General features: G+C 43.2%; 1 protein-coding gene across 1 annotated transcript; it reads left to right on the forward strand.

Moving 5' to 3' along the window:
* The first annotated feature begins 2645 nt into the window (after nucleotides 1-2645).
* Nucleotides 2646-18703, forward strand: LOC106609999 (pre-mRNA-splicing factor ATP-dependent RNA helicase DHX15). Its single transcript, XM_014209085.2, has 14 exons — nucleotides 2646-2875; nucleotides 4155-4491; nucleotides 5193-5386; nucleotides 5990-6149; nucleotides 7262-7480; nucleotides 7815-7982; nucleotides 8277-8363; nucleotides 14329-14478; nucleotides 14778-14886; nucleotides 15117-15308; nucleotides 16987-17109; nucleotides 17466-17656; nucleotides 17814-17983; nucleotides 18189-18703. Exons 1-14 carry the CDS (start codon nucleotides 2814-2816, stop codon nucleotides 18304-18306), a joined length of 2280 nt encoding a protein of 759 aa, XP_014064560.1. The 5' UTR covers nucleotides 2646-2813; the 3' UTR covers nucleotides 18307-18703.
* The last annotated feature ends 2240 nt before the right edge of the window (nucleotides 18704-20943 follow it).

Consider the following 20943-nt stretch of genomic DNA (forward strand, 5'->3'; position numbering starts at 1 on the left):
GAAGGGAGTAGTACACAGCGTTGTACGAGATCTTCAGTTTTTTGGCAATTTCTTGCATGGAATAGCCTTCATTTCTCTTTAATCAGGACAACAGTTTTCAGCTGTACTAACGTATTTGCAAATGGGTTTTCTAATGAAAACCCATTTTTTCTAAGCCTTTTAAAATGATAAACTTGGATTAGCTAACACAACATGCTATTGGAACACAGGAGTAATGGTTGCTGTTAATGGGCCTCTGTACGCCTATGTAGATATTCCATAAAACATCTGCCGTTTCCAGCTACAATAGTCCTTTTCAACATTAACAATGTCTAAACTGTATTTCTGATCAATTTTCAGTTATTTTAATGGACAAAAAATTTGATTTTCTTTCAAAAACAAGGACATTTCTAAGTGACCCCAAAGTTTTGAATGGTAGTGGATATAAAACTCAGCAAAAAAGAAATGTCCTCTCACTGTCAGCTGCATTTATTTTCAGCAAACTTAACATGTGTAAATATTTGTATGAACATAAGATTCAACAACTGAGACATAAACTGAACAAGTTCCACAGACATTTGACTAACAGAAATGGAATAATGTGTCCCTGAACAAAGGGGGAATCAAAAGTAACAGTCAGTATCTGGTGTCGCCACCAGCTGCATTAAGTACTGCAGTGCATCTCCTCCTCATGGACTGCACCAGATTTGCCAGTTCTTGCTTTAAGATGTTACCCCACTCTTCCACCAAGGCACCTGCAAGTTCCCAGATATTTCTGGGGGGAATAGCCCTAGCCCTCACCCTCCGATCAAACAGGTCCCAGACGTGCTCAATGGGATTGAGATTCGGGCTCTTCGCTGATTCCGGATCTCAAAAAACAAACTCAAAAAACTGAAAAATCTGGATGCATCAGTCCCTCTGGGAGATAGGTAGGTAGAGGAATGAAGATAGGATTCCTGTGATGGTGGTGTGTCTGTTGAAGGTCTTGCAGGAAATCACGCAAAGAATGAGCAGTATGGCTGGTGGCATTGACATGCTGGAGGGTCATGTCAGGATGAGCCTGCAGGAAGGGTACCACATGAGGGAGGAGGATGACTTCCCTGTAACGCACAGCGTTGAGATTGCCTGCAATGACAACAAGCTCAGTCCAATGATGCTGTGACACACCGCCCCAGACCATGACGGACCCTCCACCTCCAAATCGATCCTGCTCCAGAGTACAGGCCTCGATGTAACGCTCATTCCTTCGACGATAAACGAGAATCTGACCATCACCCCTGGTGAGACAAAACCGCGACTCGTCAGTGATGAGCACCTTTTGCCAGTCCTGTCTGGTCCAGCAACTGTGAGTTTGTGCCCATAGGCAACGTTGTTGCTGGTGATGTCTGGTGAGGACCTGCCTTACTACAGGCCTACAAGCCCTCAGTCAAGCCTCTCTCAGCCTATTGTGGACAGTTTGAGCACTGATGGAGGGATTGTGCATTCCTGGTGTAACTCGGGCAGTTGTTGTTGCCATCGTGTACCTGTCCCGCAGATGTGATGTTTGGATGTACCGATCCTGTGCAGGTGTTGGTACACGTGCTCTGCCACTGCGAGGACGATCAGCTGTCTGTCCTGTCTCCCTGTAGCGCTGTCTTAGGCATCTCACAGTACGGACATTGCAATTTATTGCCCTAGCCACATCTGCAGTCCTCATGTCTCCTTGCAGCATGCCTAAGTCACGTTCATGCAGATGAGCAGGTACCCTGGACATCTTTCTTTTGGTGTTTTTCAGAGTCAGTAGAAAGGCCTTTTTAGTGTCCTAAGTTTTCATAACTGTGACCTTAATTGCCTACCGTCTGTAAGCTGTTAGTGTCTTAACGACTGTTCCACAGGTGCATGTTCATTAATTGTTTAAGGTTCATTGAACAAGCATGGGAAACAATGTTTACAATGAAGATCCGTGAAGTTGTTTGGATTTTTACAAATTATCTTTGAAAGACAGGGTCCTAAAAAAGGGACGTGGGGAGGGGGGTTCCAGGCACCAAAAGAAAAGTACTATCCAGTGAAACCCTTCTGTTTTCGTTGTGCTATGGTTTTTGGTTCGTTAACTTCACCATGTATTTTTCTAAGCTGTGCTCACATTCTACACATGGTGCATTTCTTTATAATTTTTTGTGTGAGGGGGTAGGCACGCTCGACATGGCCTTCCAGGATGCAATCAAAGGCACTAGATCTAAGTAAGAGGACTCTTAGTCCTTACGCAATGCCAGTTTTTGCCAGAGACTGTTAAGGTTTTTGTCAATTACGTCCTCCATTTTTGTTATTCCAATCTATAAGATGACGACGTACTTGGTTTTGGTGACTTTTAGTCTTGCAGCATGCCTACTTTGCATTTGCCTGTTTTTTTGTTGTGATATTGACAGCTTCTTTTCCAGGAGCTGTATTCTCTTATTAAAGTAACATCTGTATGAGATTAACTAACTCTGATTGTTATAGATTATAGTTTTGGAAACAGAAAACTGTATGGAGATGAAATGTTTCATTTATGAGAAAATGTTCAGAATGTCAGCCAAAATCCATCTAGCTCAATCTTCTCCCGCTTTCCTCTCACTACCAAATATGGTAGTGAGAGGAAACGCCAACCGGATGTCTCACATTTATACATCCAGTGAAATATTTGTCTCATCTATCTGTGGTTTTACCCTCAGCAGAACCATAACCAGCGAGCTAAAACAAACTGCTTCCGGGTTACCCGAATTTGCGTCCTCGCGCAGATCATCGTAGCTAGCCGGTTGTAAGGAAAGTAGCTAAATATACCCTTATTTTATATTTTTTATCTATGTTTATTCATCATGTCTAAAAGACACCGTTTAGATTTAGGCGATGACTACTCAAATAAAAAGAGATCTGATGGGTAAGCTTCTCGTTTCATGCATCTACTCTCTTGCATCTACTCTCTTTCGGGTAGCAAGTTGCTGCTAGCTTGTTTTGTTTAGCTAGCTATCAACCGGCTAATGTTTCTTCTTGCTAGTTGTCATTGATTAGCTGGCTACTTTGTAGCGATGATGAACGATTAGCTACATATCCGCGAGCTTCCTATGTTAATCAGCTTGTGACGCTCGTGTAGTCATGTTGATAAGACACGTGTTGATGTTCTGCGGCCTAGCGCTGACGTTATACAGAGTAAACTGGCTAGCCAAGTAACGTTAACTCAATTCGACGATGTCTTTACATCAACGGAGTTGAGTGGATACAAGAGTGGGCGGACTGGAGCTCCGACGTTATATTAAATCGAGTTTTTATAAAAAACTATGGCACCCCCAAAATAGCCCTTAATTGGGCTCCCAAGTGGCGCAGCGGTCTAAGGCACCCCATTTCAATGCTAGAGGCGTCACTACAGACACTGGTTCGATTCCAGTCTGTATCACAACCGGCTGTGATTGGGAGTCGTATAGGGCGGCGCACAATTGGCCCAGCGTCGTCCTGGTAAGGGTTTGGCTTGAGTAGGTCGTCATTGTAAATAAGAATTTGTTCTTAACTGACTTGCCTAGTTAAATATCCCACACATTATCATTTTATGTGACATTGGAGCTCCAGTCCACCGAAAGGTTGCCAGTTCGAATCCCCGAGCTGAGAAGGTGAAAATCTACCGTTCTGCCCTTGAGCAAGGCAATTAATCACCCACAACATGTGCCCAATGTGGCAGCCCCCTGCACTTCTCTGATTCAGAGGGGTTGAGTTTCGGTTGGGCCAACTGACAATAAGAAATGTAATCCTTTAATCATAGAGTTGGGTTTTATTTGCCAATTAATTGGCCAGCCTATTTCTCAAGTTCAGGAACTAGCTTCTCAGCTGCAAGATAGCCTAATAACCAACACTTGCGTTTTCAAATATTGCATCCAACTTGCATTAGCACTTAATCTACATACAATAGTATTTTGGGGACCAGGAGAAACACTTGCATATTTGGATTCCATTAAATGGTCATCTGTAAAATGTCTTGCTGTAGAATGGTTAATGAATAATATAAATCCACTGATTCTTGTGTAATAATTATTATTGACATAACCCAAAATGTATAACTGAATTTGTTTTTGTCATTATGCACATTTTGTAAATGTCCCACTACATTAAAGTGTACTCAAGTAATATACTATCGTGTGCTGACTTATGTATATTCTTAAATTTTTTAGGAAAGACAGAGATCGCGACAGGGACCGTGACGAGCGCTCTAAAGACAGGGACCGCGACAGAGATCGGGACCGGGACCGAGATAGGGATGTGAAGCCCTCTGTCGTGCCCCCCAACACCATGATGGCCGGGGGAGGCATGCTGCCTCTCAAGCAGACAGCCATGCAGCAGCAGATCAACCCGTTCACAAACCTGCCCCACACGCCGCGCTACTATGAGATCCTGAAGAAGAGGCTGCAGCTGCCTGTGTGGGAGTATAAGGAGCGCTTCAACGACATCCTGGCACGCCACCAGAGCTTCGTGCTTGTCGGAGAGACGGGCTCCGGGAAAACCACACAGGTGCAGTTCTGTTTGAAGGTCCTTAAACAGGGATTGACATTAAGGGCTAAAAGGCTCTTGCCCATTGGGCAAGTCAGGAGTCTTTTTTTGGTTGGCCGAAAGATTACGATCACTTGCCCCCGAAAATTTGAAGTTATTTTCACCTACACATGGGAGGAATCAGAAAGACTCAACTACTCGAAATCTTTGCATTTTGGTTATCGGTAAAAAAAACGATCTGCCCTTTGGGGCAGCTTGCGCGAATGCTCAGGTCACTTGTCCTGGGAAATAGGGAAACCCTTAATGTCAACCCCTGCCTTAAATTCTTCTGTGTTTCTACTTTGCAAAAGTGCTTAGTTTGCATTTTTGCATTGGCAAATCTTCATGCTTGAAATGGAAGAAGCAGTTTGGGTTGACTTTTAGTTTGATCTCCTGTTCCCTCTGTTTGTTTTCTGATGGAATCAGATAGGTGTACAGTAAGCAATAACCCCCCCTCCCTCCACATGCCATTGAAGGCCAAGTGGTTACATCACTGTGTTTACACCTACTTTGTTCCCTCAGATCTGCAAACACAGAAGAGGTAGCATATAGGGGCGATTTGTAATTTGGCATTCCAGTCAATTCTCCCCCTCCCCTCCAAACCAATGCACCTTGGAATATGTTTTTATGTTGTTTCAGCAGACAGACACATCCATAACATGCCCTCCCTTTCCCCTCCTCAGATCCCCCAGTGGTGTGTGGACATGGTGAAGGGCTTGGGCGGCCCCAAGAAGGCAGTGGCCTGTACCCAGCCCAGGAGGGTGGCAGCCATGAGCGTGGCCCAGAGGGTGGCCGATGAGATGGACGTCATGCTGGGCCAAGAGGTGGGCTACTCCATACGATTCGAGGACTGCAGCTCCGCCAAGACCATACTGAAGTAAGCAACTTCTTGTCTGGATAGTAGAGGCTACGTCAGGGTTATACAATTCCAGGCCTAAACACTTCCGGTTTTCATTCTCGCCTACTACCATGATCATCATCATTATTAGGGCACACCTGTAGCAAAGCGCTGCAAGACGTTATTCAACGGAATTAGAAAATGAGAATTTATTGGATAACTTCAGATGGTACTAATCGCCATTTCACTCAGTTAAGAGTTTTCTCCTGTTTTGTGCCTACTGAACACAACATAGGTAAAACAAAAACGCAGAATTTTGGCCCTTCAGAACTGTAATTGAATTCCCCCAGAATACATGATCCAAGCATTTGGGTTATAGCCAGTTAATTCAATTCAACACACACGGCTTCAGTCAAATTTCTTTGGACATGCTTTAATAAGAATTAAGATATTTTAGACTACTGTGGTCAACAAGTATTTGGTATAGTGTTACAGCTGCACACTAAAAGGGAGCAAAGGTTGTGTATTTATGTGTTCAATTTGAAGAGACATAAGATCAATAAACACACATTTTGGAGTTCAAACCATCACTAGGTCAGCATCTGCTATGTTTCAAACCATGTGTGTCCTTTCCCCTTTAAGGTATATGACAGACGGTATGTTGCTTCGGGAAGCCATGAATGACCCCCTGCTGGAGCGGTATGGCGTGATCATCCTGGATGAGGCCCACGAGAGAACGCTGGCAACGGACATCCTAATGGGAGTCTTGAAGGAGGTGGTCCGACAGAGGTCAGACCTCAAGGTACAGCCTCTGAGTCTGGGGGGATCTCAAGTCTTTCCTCGATTCCTCATGTCCTTGATTTGAATCTTCTCTGTGTTTTGAGAAAGCGGTGGGGAATCAAGGAAAGACAACCAAGGTTGATATCTTTATCATTTGCATTTAGTCAATTCTGGAGATTAATTTGATTCATTAGTTGAATTTAAATTTGCTTGTTTTTGGATGCAGTTAAAATGGTATTGACCATAACTGAATGAGTTACATGGAGCGAAAAATACCACATGAATTGTAAATGTTGCTTTACCGCTAACTATTTCCAAATCCAAAAATAACCCCTGGTGTAGCCCAGTCACCATGCATGTACAAAATGCCTTAAAGAGCCACTGAATATGAGGATTGGCACGTGTGTTTTTCTGTTGCTCATTAGAAGAAATTAGATTTCTGTCTTGGTGTGTTTCCTGACAGATTCTGCGTTTGGTTAATGTTTGTCGCCCATGAGACACTGTAGACACTGAAGCCTGGAATGACTCTAAGATACCGTAACTCAAGAAATCTGTTAATTCATTTAGTCTTTTTTGCAGAGGATACTTTAGTTGCGCAATTTTACATCTAACTAAGGTGTTTGTGCTGTATTTGTCAACAAAAAAATGTACAGCGTGTTTTATGTAAACAACATCAGAGCTGCTGGGTATGTCTGTCGCACTGTCTATACTATTGGATAGAGAGCAATCACCACAGCTATTCACTCCATGTTAGTGGGCAAATGGACATTGTCAAATCAAAACCCAACCTTCGTTTACCCATTGTGACGCACGGATTATCCAAACTGTTTTAGACAACACTAGAATAACTGTTTCTGACTCATATCGATGTCACAGGCCGTTTTCAAAGGGATTTATTTGCTTTTTAAAGGCATTCGCTCTTTAAGGGTTATGTTTTTGGATTGCTTTTCACTTATTTTAGTTAGTCCCAATGTCAATTAACCTAGTTATTTGCTCGTCCATCTTAGATCCCTATTCAAATGTAGATGTGTCCCTCTTTGGGTCCCATAGTCACGGTTTCACTATTGTACACACAGTGGCATTGCAACAATCCTTAACAACCACAAAGCATTAACAGGAATGTTTTTTTGCCAGGTGATTGTGATGAGCGCTACGTTAGACGCCGGGAAGTTCCAAGTGTACTTTGACAGCTGTCCACTGCTGACCATTCCCGGACGCACACACCCCGTGGAGATCTTCTACACCCCTGAGCCGGAGCGGGACTACCTGGAAGCCGCTATCCGCACGGTCGTTCAGATCCACATGTGTGAGGAAGAGGAGGGGGACTGTCTGCTGTTCCTCACCGGACAAGAGGTATACTTCCACCCCTTCTCAAATGCAATCCAGATAGTTTGAGTTGGTTCACTGGACACTAGTCAAGGGCTGGTTCACTGGACACTAGTCAAGGGCTATACCTCTACCCCTTCTCATATGTAGTCAAGACGGTTTGAGTTGGTTCACTGTTCGAGGTATACCTCCAGCCCTTCTCATATGCAGTCAAGGCGGTTCAGTTCAGTGTTGAAGCGTGATGCTGACAACACCAAGGTTGTCACCTGAATGAATATAAGTTGAATGGTTGGGGGAGGTTTAACTTTCAGGGTACCTGTCTGCTGCTCAACATGAATATTGTCTGACTCTGAACTATCAGGAAATTGACGAGGCCTGTAAACGGATCAAACGGGAGATTGACGACTTGGGACCTGAAGTCGGAGACATCAAAGTCATTCCACTATATTCCACACTGCCTCCCCAGCAGCAACAAAGAATCTTTGAGGCCGCACCCCCCAGGAAGCCCAGCGGTGCGATAGGAAGAAAGGTACTGACCAGCAGAACATGCCCGGACTATAAAAAGAGGGTTGTGTTCAGTAGGAAGAAAACGTTTTGAAACTGAGTGAAATGGGAAGGTACTTCCTGAACTTGTACAATCAGAACACAGATTTTAGTTTTTAATTTCAAAATGTTTTGCTATGGGGTGCCCTACTGAATACAACCCAGATTTCATACATTGGCGCTCGTTTATCACCAAATATTTCCAATGGCTTATGATGTAAGTTTGTATAGAAAGTCTTTCAGTTGTCTGCTAGTGCTAACCCCAATGCCTGTTTCCTAGGTTGTGGTTTCCACAAACATTGCTGAGACATCCCTTACCATCGACGGAGTGGTGTTTGTGATCGATCCTGGTTTTGCCAAGCAAAAGGTAGGCTGCTACTCCTCTCCCTCTATAATTGTTTTACCTTACCTCATCATTTCAAACTCAGAGGGAATACCTGGCACCAGTACTACAAACTTGTACTTTTTTCAATAACAGTGACACTTGAACATTCTGTAGTCCACAATCTAAGCACAATGCAGATAGAAAAATAATAGTAGTAACCAGGTTTCCATCCAACCATTTCATGCAGATTAATTACCTGACGCTTTAAACAACTCATGACACACCTCCTAGAAACAGAATGTTATCAGTAAAGTTTCCCAATGTCAACAAGACAAGATGGGATCTTTTTTTGGTCTGAAATAGATTTCACAACAATTGCAGTGGAAATACTTTTATGTGCAAATATTGATTTAAAAACATGCTTTTGGCCATGAAGTGTATGTGGACACCCCTTTCAGCCACACCTGTGTATAAAATCGAGCACACAGCAATGCACTCTCCATAGACAAACATTGGCAGTAGAATGGCCCGTACTGAAGCGCTCACTGACTTTCAACGTGGCACCGTCATAGAATGCCACCTTTCCAACAACTGTTCGTAAAATTTTTGCCCTGCTAGAGCTGCCCTGGTCAACTGTAAGTGCTGTTATTATGAAGTGGAAAAGTCTAGGAACAACAACAGAACTGTCGAGTGCTGTATCGCTAATAGCGTTTCAGTTGGTGACGTCACTCGCTCTGAGACTTTGAAGTAGTTGTTTCCCTTGCTCTGCAAGGGCTGCGGCTTTTGTGGAGCGATGGGTAGAGGAGAGGGACAGAACGAATACTCTTACACTCGGTTGTAACACTTACGATCATGTTCCAAACTGCCTCTGGAAGCAACGTCAGCATGAGAACTGTTTGTCGGGAGCTTCATTAAATGGGTTACCGTGGCCGAGCAGCCGCACACAAGCCTAAGATCACCATGCGCAGTGCCAAGCGTCGGCTGGAGGGGTGTAAAGCTCGCCGTCATTGGACTCTGTAGCAGAGGAAATATGTTCTCTGGAATCACGCTTAACGATCTGGCAGTCCGGCGGACAAATCTGGATTTGCCGAAGGCCAGAACGCTACCTACCCGACTGCATAGTGCCAACTGTAAAGTTTGGTGGAGGAGGAATAATGGTCTGGGGCTATTTTTAATGGTTCGGGCTAGGCCCCTTAGTTCCAGTGAAGGGAAATATAAACGCTACAACATACAATGACATTCTAGACGATTCCGTTCTTTCATCTTTGTGGAAACAGTTTGGGAACGGCCCTTTCCTGTTTCAGCATGACAATGCCCCCGTGCACAAAGCGAGGTCCATACAGAAATGGTATGTCGAGATCAGTGTGGAAGAACTTGACTGGCCTGCACAGAGCCCTGACCTCAACCCCATCAAATACAATTTGGATGAATTGGAGCGCATGAGGTTGACTAACTTTAATTTATGCAAATTTCCACTAAATATCTAGGGTAGGCTATCATTTGAATGATGACCGGTTTGCTTGGCTGCCAATTATCAAATAAAAATTCTGGCTTTAGCATATAAGCTACCTGTCCAATTTATCAGCAAACTGTTTGTAGAGCATGGCCCAAACCATATTGGGCAAATTTTCTGTATTATCCAGTCCCTCCAGGATTCTGATATTGGTTGATTTTGCATTGAATTTTGCAATTGGCACATTATGCGAGAGCTCGCAATTCCGACCAATCCCCGCACTTTTAGCGCATAAAATGGTCCAATCCAAAGCGGGTTCGTAATTTGGACCAATTACTGCACTGTTACTGTGGAAAATGGTCCAAGCCGACTTTTTTTTTTTTCTTTCTGTTCTGTCAGCGTTTTCACGTGCGAAGATGATGGCTGGTTGATGGCTGACAGGCAGGCAATACAATGAACATAGATCAATCTCATTTGCCAACAAAAACAACAGCTAAAGAGCATGCGAAGCAATTTCCAAATGTTTTACATGAAAGTGGGGGGAAATTGTTTTGCACTCCATGCAACGTTGTGCTGGAACACGAGAAAGTCGACAATCAACAGTCACTTCGAATCAGCAAAGCAGATGAGAATGTCAGAACAGTTCCCACAGCAGCCACAAATCACGATGACTGAAGTGGTAGCAGGGAAGACTGGCAAGCGTTTTCCTCAAACTTTTACTCCGCTAACCTCGGCTTTAGTAAGGTGGTCGGCACTCTGCTCTCCCCAGTCTGTCTATTGATAGCGCTGCTCAGACTACTGAGTGCAATTTAAACTTAATACGGATCACGAAAGCGCAATCTTTTTTTTTTTTTTTTGAAATGGTAATACTGTTTTAAAAGTACATATCAACCACAATACTCTGTTAATGTTTTCTGTTCTTTATCTCCCTTACGACCCTTTCAGAAAAAAATCGCACTTAAGTATTCTGAAGACAATTAATGCTTAAGAAATATCGTTCCTCAAATTGAAAGCGATTGATCAGTGAACGTTGTTAAACTGAAACCTTTTGCGTTAACATTGGTAGCAGATGAGGGCTAATAACTAACGTTAAAATATGCCGCTTCGACGAGAAGAGGTCATATGAAAGTTGGAAAAATGAATTTGGAATCTGGACACTGGTTACTAATCTGGACGAGAAAAAGCAAGCACTTGCGGTTGTATTATCGTTTGAGCGAGATACAGCACTGGAAATATCCGTTGAGGATTTGAACAAGGATGACAGTATGATAACTTTGATCAGAGCACTGGGTCCTGTGTTAAGAAAAAGACCGTGACAACGAGGCATATTCAAACTTTGACAGTGTTACCAGAGACAGAGGTACAATAGGATGCGCATGTACGATATGGTTCTCCCAGATGCCGTGTGAGCTTTCAAGTTGCTAGATACTGCCTGTATGGGTGGTAGGGAGAAACAGTTGGCTTTACTGCTCCTACAGTGCTGACTTTTGCGTCAATGAAGTCAGCACTAAAGTCTGTCCGGCCAATAACAGATGGAATGCAAGTGAGTGACGCGGCATATTACGCTGAGCAGCAGAGAAAAGGCGCCAACAAGTAACGTTCTCAAGACAACCAGACGAGGGCGCCATAGCCCGGCACAAATCCACCGGACAAATATGGAAGGAGATCAAAATGTGCTATTTGTCAAAGCCCTTACGATTGGATTAAAGACTGTCCTCATAAGAATGAACAAGTTTAAACTAAGAGGAAAATGTAAACACAGATGGCGCAGTGTAACATTACACTGTTTTCAAATGAATCTACTTCTGAGGTCTTTATAGGTTGAATCCTTAGGATCTGCTGTGATTTGATACTGCATGTACACGCACCGTTTGTGGTGCAAAATGGCTTGGATCGCTATGTCAGTGAACTAAATAAGTACAAAATATGATTGACACAGAGCTTTCAAATTTGGAGATGGGAAGAGTCATCCATGCTACCAAGAGTCAAGATACCAGCAAAAATGTGTCAGACTAAGTGTCACATTGAAACAGAGGTGGTCCCTGCAGATATCCCCTTACTATTAAGCAAAGCTTCCCTCAAGAAGGCAGGGTCTGTACTAGACATAAACAATGACATGGCAGTGTTGTTTAAACAACCAGTGACCCTTGAACCTACTACCACAGGCCACTATTGTGTAAACATTTTAGACAAAGACATCACACAGAGTCCATGTAAAAATGAGATTCTGGCGGACACAGAGAACATGACCACAGAGGAAAAACACAAAGTATTGTTAAATCCTCACAAATAGTTTGGACATGCTACAGTTGACAGACTTCAAAAATAACTCAGCAGTTCTGGGAATAATGTTGATGAGAGTATTTCCATTCTAGGGTAGATAGTTAACAGTTGTGAGACATGCTGCAAACCTAAGCCCAGACCAGCTGTTGGTTTGCCACTGGCTTCCAAGTACAATGAAACAGTGGCTGTAGATCTACTTGAGCTAGGACAAAGTGTGTGTGTGGTACCTTCACATAATCGACCACTTCACACGCATCAGTGCTGGATGCATTGTGAATACAAAGAAACCCAGTGAAATCGTCAAGCCCTTCATTCATTCCTGGATAAGTGTGCATCTCCCGCCCCAGAAATTGTACAGTGACAATGGAGGAGAATTCAATAATAATGAAATGGCAGAGAAATTCAACATGGAAGTAAAGACAACTGCTGCGTACAGTCCATGGAGCAATGGACTTCTGGAGAGACACAATCAGACACTCAGAGATTATGCTGAAAGTGAAGCAAGACAATGGATGTAACTGGAAAACACCCCTAGATTGGGCTTTTGATGGCAAAAAACTCAATGCACAATGTTCATGGCTACAGCCGATGACAACTAGTGTTGGGTTAGAACCCTAATCTTCCCTCTGTACTGGTTGACAAGCCACCAGCACTAGAAGGGACCAGTTTGAGTGCATGGGTGGGACAGCACCTTTCAGCACCACATGCAGCGAGAAAAGCATTCACTGAATTCGTAGGGCTCTGTGTAAACAGCTTCGACCCACAGATGAGAAATACGAGACTGGAAACAAAGTGTACCACAAACGAGTTGCCTGTCAAGAGTAGAAGGGACCGGAAGTAGTCATTGGCCAAGATGGTGTGGTGGTACTTGTGAGACACGGAGGCACCATCGTCAGGGTGCATCACTCAAGATTGCAGAATGTAAATGATCAACAAGCTCGAGGGGCTGTTGCTGAGAATCAGCCTCCTACTGAAAATTGACAAAAAGGACACATTAACAGACACAAACCTGTCAGATGTCACATCCAATGATATGAACACTGAAACTGACACAGGAAATGGAGCAGAGACCTTCAACCATGACACGGGTAATAATGTGTTCAAATGAGGAAAACATTCAACAGCCACGTGTTAAGACACCATGGTTGTTCCAATCTTAAACTGGGGAAACTGTTAAATACATGGACAGAGAAAGTGATTCCATACACAGCAACAGTCATTAGACGAGCAGGGAAAGCCAACAGAAAACACCAGAACTGGTACAAATTGGAGTACTCTGAACCCGCTGCACTTTCTGGTACAACAGGGTCAGCTGACCTGTCACTTGTAGATAATCTCAGAATTGAACCAACAGAAAATTGAGAAAAATAGAATGACTTTCAATTATGATGTACTTGAAACAAAGGATGTGACATTTGACAGCTAAACTAGATGAGCTCAGTAATTGGAGGAAAAATTGAGTGTTTGAGGAAGTCAAAGACATGGGGGCAAAAATATGTCTCACGGTAGGTGTGTACCCTTAAAGAATCCTTAACTGGAATAGTGCAAAAAACACGTCCTAGTTGTTAGAGGTTTTGAGGAGCTGGCTGCTAAAGAACTCCCAAAAGACTCACGACATGCGCATCAGTCACTCAGATTTCTGCTGACAGTGATCTGCCAGAAAAAATGGAAACTTCTTTCCATAGACATCAAAACTGCATTTTTGCAGGGAACAGAGCTGTCAAGGGACATTCACATCTGACCTCCGCCTGAAGCTAAGAGCAAACTGTGATTCCACACCTCAAAGCTGTTTTCCCGGTCGGCCACAAATGAACAGCTTGCTGACTGTCTAACTAAAAAGGGAGCATCCGGTCTTGTGCTCCTAAAGCCACTCAGTAATGGAAAGTGGCAGCCTGCATAATACAAATAAAAACTGTCAAACAATCCATTTGTAATGGGGAACTTAAATAATACTTAGGACATTTTTAATTATTTTGTTTTATTTTTCTAAAGAAAAGGTGGGAGATTAAGTTCATGTTTTACGTGTCCCTATATTTCTGTTATTACGGTCCTATCACTGTTATTAGTACGCCTGCGCAGTAGTCTCACTGGAGATGGACCTGGCTTCAGTGTGATGGCGACTATGTACTGTGGTCATACGGTGAAGTAAACATTGTTAAACTGGAACCTAGTTGTCATTTTGAGTTAACATTAACCAACGTGGAATCCGCATACACCAATTTTAATAAAATAAGACTTGAGTGAGAATGTTGTCTACTCTGTAACCCACAGGTGTACAACCCTCGTATCAGGGTGGAGTCTCTCCTGGTCACGGCGATCAGCAAAGCCTCGGCGCAGCAGAGGGCGGGCCGCGCTGGCAGGACACGGCCAGGGAAGACTTTCCGCCTCTACACTGAGAAAGCCTACAAGACCGAGATGCAGGTGAACTGTCCTGGATTGTAGAAATGTTGGGCAAAGTACATGGTCGAATGGACAATTGAATAAATTGTTATCTTATGGGTAATGTTGAGGACAATGGATTTATTAAGGAAATGTTTATAGTCTAACGTATCTCGCGTGGTGCTGGGCATTTTACAGAAGCCTGTTTTGGCCAATACGCTCAGCTCTCGTTAAACACATGATTTGGCAGAATTAGCCGACCTTGTTACTCAACGGATGATATGATACCAGTAGAATGGCTTCATGTTCTACAGATCTGACTATTTTCCATTCCACCACAGGACAACACATATCCCGAGATTCTCCGGTCCAACTTGGGTTCTGTCGTGTTGCAGTTGAAGAAGCTGGGTATCGATGACCTGGTGCACTTTGACTTCATGGACCCACCAGGTGGGGAGCCAAGGTTTTGCTGGAATACTTGCCTGTTGGAAGTGCTACTTTAGTTTGAAACTGTTTCAATTGAAACTGACTGGCAGCCGCCTTTCTTGATTTACCTCTTGACCAACCAGGTTATCATAAAATATGATTTGTTGATTGATTGTTTGACAGCCAGAAAAGTAAAAGTGACAAATGCGGTACTGATCACTTGCTCCTCTTGCTTCCTCCCTTGTGCTCTCAAGCCCCGGAGACCCTGATGCGGGCGCTGGAGCTGCTCAACTACTTGGCGGCGCTCAACGACGACGGCGACCTGACAGAGCTGGGCTCCATGATGGCAGAGTTCCCGTTGGACCCCCAGCTGGCCAAGATGGTGATCGCCAGCTGCGAGTTCAACTGCTCCAATGAGATCCTCTCCATCACCGCCATGCTGTCAGGTAATGGCCCAGGGCCGGGATGGCTGGCATCCAAAGTCGCCCAGTGCCCACCCTTGGCACCAGTTGACACCCTCTTAACACTGGGTTCCAATTTAATGCAAGATGGAGATCTCTAGATTGATCGTCTCCTCAGTGATTTTTTAATGATATTTGTTAATTCCTAATGGTAGAAGAGTTAATTCTTCTTTTTGAAAAGTAAAGATGTGGCCCCCAGTTAAGGGGGCTTGCAGGTGTAGTTAGCAAAGATGCTAGAAAATATTCGATTTATATGGAGGGATCGAGTTAACAACAATATTTGGTAAGTATTTCTCAAATCAAAATTTGAGATGACAAAAAGCCAATGGTGGGGAACTTCCGCCTTAGCGGACCCCAGGGAAAATACACTTTTTTTTGGTCTACACAAAGGATTTGGATGGCTTACTGGTAAGATCTGTGATTGATAATGACCATTAGCAATTTAATGGTTGATGGAAAAGTAAACTGAAAACCAATTGTATTCCGTATCAAATTGAAAAGTTGACCAGGTTTCTTCCAACTGCTTGATATCTGGGAGTGTTTATCCTTAGTGCAATTGTGCAGGGCAGGCACCTCAATGTAGTGTTCTCAGATGCGTCTAAAACATTGCCTCTTTGCATTTGTTTAGTGGTTTGTCTACGGCTGCTTTAAAGGTGTCTTTGATGCATTGTTGTCCCAATTACACCGGCAGTACAAGATGCAATGTTATTTTTTATCGTCAAGATGTTGTCATGCTCTTACTCGTCAAAATTATTTTTCATCAAGGCCTGATCTTTATTTTTGTTTTAAGTGAGGTTTACAAATTATACAGGATTATTTGTTATCTGCATGTGGGTGGTTGATTAGGATATATTTTAAGCTTTCTTGGACAATTTTGGTTTTACTACTGGAGGGAAAATATTTGCATTCAATATGGCAAGATAGATTTCTGTTTTTATCATATAGAATGTTCAGTGTTTGGACTTTTCACAGTATTTCAAATTGGCATTCCCCTCATGCTTTACTCATACACATTTGTGATTTGGTTGTGGTCAATTCAATATCAATTTAGGAGATTCATAGAAATCCCAGTTCAATACAAAGGCCATACATTTTTTGATTCTTGTAACGTTTCCTGAAATGCATGTTGAATTTGGTCTGTGAATGTGAAATGACTACCTTGAATGTCAAATCACATTTAAACATGTATGAGTAATGATCTGGTGGTGTTGCAAAGACTCCCAATTTGGACATATTGATGTTCTTCTTCCACACATCTGTATGTCAGTAGTCACATCATATAAGGATATCTATTTCCCTTTTATAACGGTCAAGGCTGTTTTATGTAGCCATTGACTTGAATGTGAAATGGACTTGGATTCTCTTGAATGTTATATATACAGTACACTGTTCTCAAGTTCAATGCTCTTTTAACGCTCTGCAGGTGTGTGAAACCTCTTTTGTTTTGCAGATGTGGTTAGGTGTTGACCCCCCTTGACAAGCTAGTAGCCAGTCATCATGCAGTCGGAAGAGCCCCCCCCCCCCCACATAAACACACCACTTGGTCCTGCCCCCTATGCTCTCTGACGTTTTCTAGCTGCAATAGGCCTTGTTCCTCTGTTCTGTGAATGCTTGACTTATCCCTATGGGCGTCTGTGTTGGGGCCCATACCAACCTTGTCTAGTCCCGCAGTGTTTCGTCCGCCCCACCGAGGCTAAGAAGGCGGCGGACGAGTCCAAAATGCGGTTCGCCCACATCGACGGAGACCACCTGACGCTCCTCAACGTCTACCACGCCTTCAAACAAAGTAAGCATGGGCGCCACAAACATTTTATTTTGATAGGGTAAAAAAATCATTAAGGGGACAGATTAGACTTCAAAATCAAGGTTTGTCAGATGTTTCAGACCTCAAACGTGAGTCCACATCCTACGCCATGGGTTGTGTGGACCAACCCTAATGAATAAAAGACTAAAGATAAGCACCGCAAATCTGGAAATAACATGGCGCAAGTATGGGTAATCGGATATGGCCACGGACTTATCTCAACAGAAGACTCACTTTTGAAGTCAGATTTTTAAGTGCAATGTCACTTTGTGAAACATGAGGCTTATTTGACTTGCCGTTGCCTGTAACTTTGGTTGATCTGTGTTGTCGTTTCTCAGACCACGAGTCTACACAGTGGTGCTACGACAACTTTGTGAACTACCGTTCGCTGATGTCGGCCGACAACGTGCGCTCGCAGCTGTCCCGGATCATGGACCGCTTCAACCTGCCCCGGCGCAGCACCGAATTCACCAGCAGAGACTACTACATCAACATCCGCCGAGCGCTCGTCACAGGCTTTTTCATGCAGGTCAGTCTGTGCAAGGCAGGTTCCATTTCAATTAACTCTCTGAATTGAAATGGAATTGAGCCTAACCCTGATATTCATCGTTAAGTGAACAAATACGATTTGTCTCGCATTGCATGCGTGTTTTCTGAAATGTTCTATTATTTTCTTGTTTGCTTAGGTGGCTCATTTGGAGCGCACGGGCCATTACCTCACAGTCAAGGACAACCAGGTGGTCCAGCTACACCCGTCTACTGTCCTGGACCACAAGCCAGAGTGGGTGCTCTATAATGAGTTTGTCCTCACCACTAAGAACTACATTCGCACCTGCTCGGATATTAAACCGGAATGGTACGTTTGAGGTCATGAAGTCTTAACTCAGAAATGTCCACACAAATAAAATGATTAGCGAATAACAAGGGTTTTTGATAAGCGTCAACGTTTCAATACTCATGTCTTATGACTTTCTCGTTTACACTTAAACATAGGCTTTTAAGTAATGCTTTTTTTTGATATTTTGATTGTATTATGTATTTAATTGATCTCGTCTCCCCAGGCTGGTGAAGGTTGCTCCTCAGTACTACGAAATGGGCAACTTCCCACAGTGTGAAGCTAAGAGGCAGTTGGAGCGAATTGTTGCCAAACTCCAGACAAAGGAGTATTCCCAGTACTGATTAACAGCGTCTGGAGAGCGGAAGACATCCTTGAAAGAGCTTGGCACAATTCATACTTTAAAGTTTGTATCCTATCTTCCATCTTAATGTTTCTCTCGATTCAAGATATGATTTTTATAACTTTTTGTTGTTTTTCTGTCCATTCAATAGCAACATGTATAACTAAGCATTTATGAAATTGATATCAATGGTGAATATTAGGCTATTCTGATTAGAGATTTTCAAAAGGAATACAATTAACATGTTAAGCATGAGCATTCATGTGGATATTGTTGATGTTCCTCTAGGAAATTGTGAACCCTGAGAAAAAAAGTGTACTTGCCTAGGTTGTCCTTGTTTCTTCAATAAAGGAGCTTCGACTTGAATAAAATAATGAGTAATAGCTCATGGTCATTGACGATGTCTTTGATTGTCTAAAATATTTGTTTGTTAACTTTGAATGAATAACCTGTAAATAACATACATTATGTATACCCAGGGGTGAAAGTGGATCACTTCAAAAGACTCTCCTGCTACCCGTGTACCTTTGTCCACTCACTAAATAGTTCCAGCATCCAAACAGTGCACTGTGCACCCGCAATTTGATGAATGGAAATCGGCATCTGTTAGAAAAACATTAACGTGTAATGACATTCAGCGATTTGTCATTAGGCACACTACACTTACAGCCTGAATTGATGCGTCCACTGATGTATGCCCGCTTCTCTGTCTGGGCCACATGTCTCCATATCTCCGCCTTGGTAACGCTTCAGTGTTCTCGTCGAACCACGATGCTGTTGGGAGAGTATACCGCACGTTTTGAAATCACTTTGCTCATTTTCATGCAGCTGACATGCGGTAATGTTAAATAATGGCGTTATTGACTATAGTTTTCTCAACATTTTGTTTTAATTAATGCGATAGGCTTATATTTTACTGGTACGGTGTACCCCCACTATTTATTTCGCCGGGACACCGGACCATACCACCTTACTTTCACTCCTGAGTATACCTTTCATTAGCATTGCTGAACATGACATTTTAATCCTAAACTTGTACATTGATGCTCCCTGTGTATAAAAAAAATGTCACCACAAGGTTCTAGCTTCGGCATATTTACTTAGTTTAGTCTGTGCATGTTGTACATAACTATGGATGCCCAAAAGGGATATCCTACTACATCTTCCCCCCCCTCCGATGAACAAGAAGTCAACATTCATAACATTGAAAAATAACTTCAATGCAATTTGAGAACAAGTATTCTTTAACAATGCTACTTCACATCCAGAAACTGTATGAAAGCATGAAATTACAGTTAGAACTCTTGTATAGTCTTTCTTTTTGCTGGGTATAGGTCAGTATATTCTATTCACGTGGCTCTGAGCATTCTCTCTCCTTCCCCCCTCTGTGTGTTGGCTGTGGCTGAGTCTGGAAGGGCTCAGAGGTATGTCTAGCTCCTCCTCTGAGCCTGTGTCCACCACATGGAAGCGTGGTGCATCTGCTTTCCGCAGCACTGTTGCTCGTGTCTTTGAGGTTGTAGTCCACACCCGTTGACCTTCTCGCAGCCTGGTGTCTCTGATTAAAGTCTACAGTTTGTCTCGGTTTCAGCTGTTTGTCCCTCTTAGCGAAGGCCTTCCAGTTAGGCCGTTGGGGTTTGAGCTGAGCTGGCGAGACAGGCAATGGAGAGCTCCCATGATGCAGTGCTGTGACCCTGTAAGCTATCAGCCCTGTACGGATCCTTGTTCTTTTTCAACAGTTCGTTGACTGTTTTCACAGCCCTCTCGGCCTCACTGTTGCTTTGTGTGTGGTATTGGCTACTGGTCACGTGTGAAGTCATATTCTGCGGCAAATGGAGCTTGCGGAGAACTGGGGAGCGTTATCTTTAACCAGGACCTCAGCGCCCACTTGCAAAAATGTACTGTAATCGATTGATAACTCCATCTGATGTGGTTATGGGTGTCTTTGTTATTTCAATGTATCTTGAATAGTAACCTACAACTAGCAGAAGTCATTTTTCCAATAAAACATATATGCCGCTACCTTTTTCCATGGCCATGTGTCCCTCATATGCTCTCTGTCTAGCGTTTCCGGTTGTTGAATGTCTGGGATTACGATACGTTGTACTATCATGAGAAGGTCCATTACAGTGGAAGTCACTTTGATGAACCCAATAGGGCTTCAGCAGCTGATAAGATAATACTTTATTAATCCCCCAGAGGGGAAATTTAATTGTACCAGCCAATACATACATTACCAGTAAATAGACCATAAAAACACAAGGACACACAGACATTAAAAGCAGCACATCATCAATGGATATAAAAAAAATGAAATGTTTGCGTTAAAAAGCCTCATGGCAAATGGTAATAAGGATCTGTAGGTGTTCTGTTTTGGCCTTAGGTAAAATAAATCGGCCTGCCATCGCACTGCGATGTTCCAGCCAGTTACTGGAGGAGGTGGCTAGTGTTGGCCTCTATACTTCTAAGCTTTTGGGGGATCTGCTTCTCCAACATGGGCTCTAGTTTGTCCTGGTTGGTCACGATGGTCGATCCAGCCTTCTTGATGATTTTGTTTAGCCTGTTTGCATTCTCCCTAGTGGTGCCCCCCCCCCCCATTCCACAGCGGATTACACTATAAAACAGGACACTAGCCACAACA

Source organism: Salmo salar, chromosome ssa08 (genome assembly GCF_905237065.1).
Source record: "Salmo salar chromosome ssa08, Ssal_v3.1, whole genome shotgun sequence".
NCBI classification, from domain to species: domain Eukaryota; kingdom Metazoa; phylum Chordata; class Actinopteri; order Salmoniformes; family Salmonidae; genus Salmo; species Salmo salar.